The sequence below is a fragment of the Apaloderma vittatum genome, unplaced genomic scaffold (genome assembly GCF_000703405.1).
Source record: "Apaloderma vittatum isolate BGI_N311 unplaced genomic scaffold, ASM70340v1 scaffold4623, whole genome shotgun sequence".
Lineage (NCBI taxonomy): Eukaryota > Metazoa > Chordata > Aves > Trogoniformes > Trogonidae > Apaloderma > Apaloderma vittatum.
Window position 1 is genome coordinate 2,602 of NW_009707374.1, and position 1,794 is coordinate 4,395.

At 40.1% G+C, this 1,794-nt stretch overlaps 1 protein-coding gene across 1 annotated transcript in view; it reads left to right on the forward strand.

The window, feature by feature from the left end:
• LOC104271476 (palmitoyltransferase ZDHHC15-like) overlaps positions 1 to 1,794 on the forward strand; it is a gene marked incomplete at its 5' end in the record, with an annotated part of 4,364 nt that extends 2,570 nt beyond the window's left edge. The window contains one exon of the mRNA XM_009866157.1: positions 1,751 to 1,794. Within this exon, the coding sequence (XP_009864459.1) occupies positions 1,751 to 1,794 (44 nt within the window). The remainder of the gene's footprint in view (positions 1 to 1,750) is intronic.

The following is a 1,794-nucleotide window of genomic DNA, read 5'->3' on the forward strand; positions in this document are numbered from 1 at the left end:
TTCTGGGGGAGCCGACACATTTGCACAGTCGATGGGATTGGTTCCTGAAAGCTGAACACACCTTTTACGCTATGAATGCACTGTTAGAAACCAGACTTTATGGGGATATCCCTTCTTTGATGATTTTTTTTAGGTGGATCCAAAATCAGTTTAGCAATTACTGTTAGATTGCTGTGATTGAACTTGATTTTTTTTTTAATCTATTTCTTTCTGTGCATATTTACCTTCAAATTTTGGTCCCTGGAGAACAGTGCGTGTCAGAATATCAGAGTGCGTGTCAGAGACCCCAGTTCCTGTGTCTGAGGGTTAGTCTTGGTTAAAGGGAGTAACAGAAACATTTTTATGTGTGTTCAATGAGCTCTTTAATCCGACCAGCGCGGTACTTGCTGCTCACTCTCTGGTTAGGCCAGGCCTGCAGCTGTTTGTTCCTGTTATTCCACTGCAAAATGAGCAGCCCATGGTTTTTTCCAAGGCACACACCACACACTGCTGGGAAAATACACTCCCCAGGATTTTGTCAGTAGGGCTGAAGAGGCTCATTCCAGCTTTTCTTCAGAAGTAACAGCTTTAATTAGCTGTATTTGTGTGTTAGAAAGCTGCCCGTTCCTGGTTTGTTCTGTGCATCTGGGCAGTTCCAAGGTAACGCAAACTGGCCTTAAAAATAACAAATAGGGCATCTCTGTGTGTTATTTGTGATGCTTAAAATAACTCGTTTAGAAATGAGTCAGAACCTCTTCCAAATTTTAAAAAGTATAAATTCTCTGAATGAAAAATTAATTCTGAAGTAGGAAGACATTTCACAGTGAGATGATTCTTGGCCAGATGGGACCCCAGAATCTGAATGTGGAGTTTATGTGAAGTGGCACAAGTGGTAGCGCTGATAAAATAAATGACATCTACAGGCAGTTGGACTAGATGACCACAGGTCCCTTTCAGCTGAAATATCCTATTCCACTAGTCTTTCTCAGTGAAAAAATAGTTTGTAATCTTATTCCAAGAAGTTGTAGAGCTCTGGTATCAGTAAAATTAAAACCTCTTACTGAAATATAAAAGCCAAGCTGAGCCTATGCAAACTTACAAAGTGAAAAACCAGGCTGAACACGTGTTGTGAGGGGATGTAAAGTAACGTAGATGTGAGTACGTAAAGTAGAAATTTCTGTGCTGCTTATATATGGCTTAAAGTCTGACCTCCACAGCTTTCAATTTTCCAAGATCCGGGCTGAAACTGTGTGTCTTCGTAGAAAAATGATGTTTTTATTTTGCAAGTATTCGGAAAACGCGATTTCCTGGTTCATTAAGCTTTGGTGCCCTCACTCCCATCTGCCAGAAGGGGCTTGGAAGACTGTGTTGTAAGCACAAATGTTGTTTTGTTCTTCCTTGTTTTCTCACCGCTGCTTTTCTTTTCTGTAAAACATCAGCAAATGAAGTGCTTTAAGCTTAAGAGTTTTCAGATTCCATCTTAGGCAACAGAAGTAAACCACTATAATTTTGTGAGCAGGAAGGCCTGAAATGTTCCATTAAATCCGACAGACCTTTATTTGTCTTTGTGGCCTTAGAGCTTGTGAGTTATGAGGTAGATAAAGGCGATAATTATCTCAGTTTGAAAACTGCCGTTGAGTTATCTCTGACAAGTGGGTGTTTTTATTTGGAATGATCCTTAAAAGCACACTCCCGTACTTAGTGAAGAATAGATTCTCAATGAGAAAACCAGATTTACTTACTTCTACCTACTTCATTTTTCACTGTGTAGATTCCGGTGAAGCTTCATCCCTTGCCATAGAACAGGAGACGTAG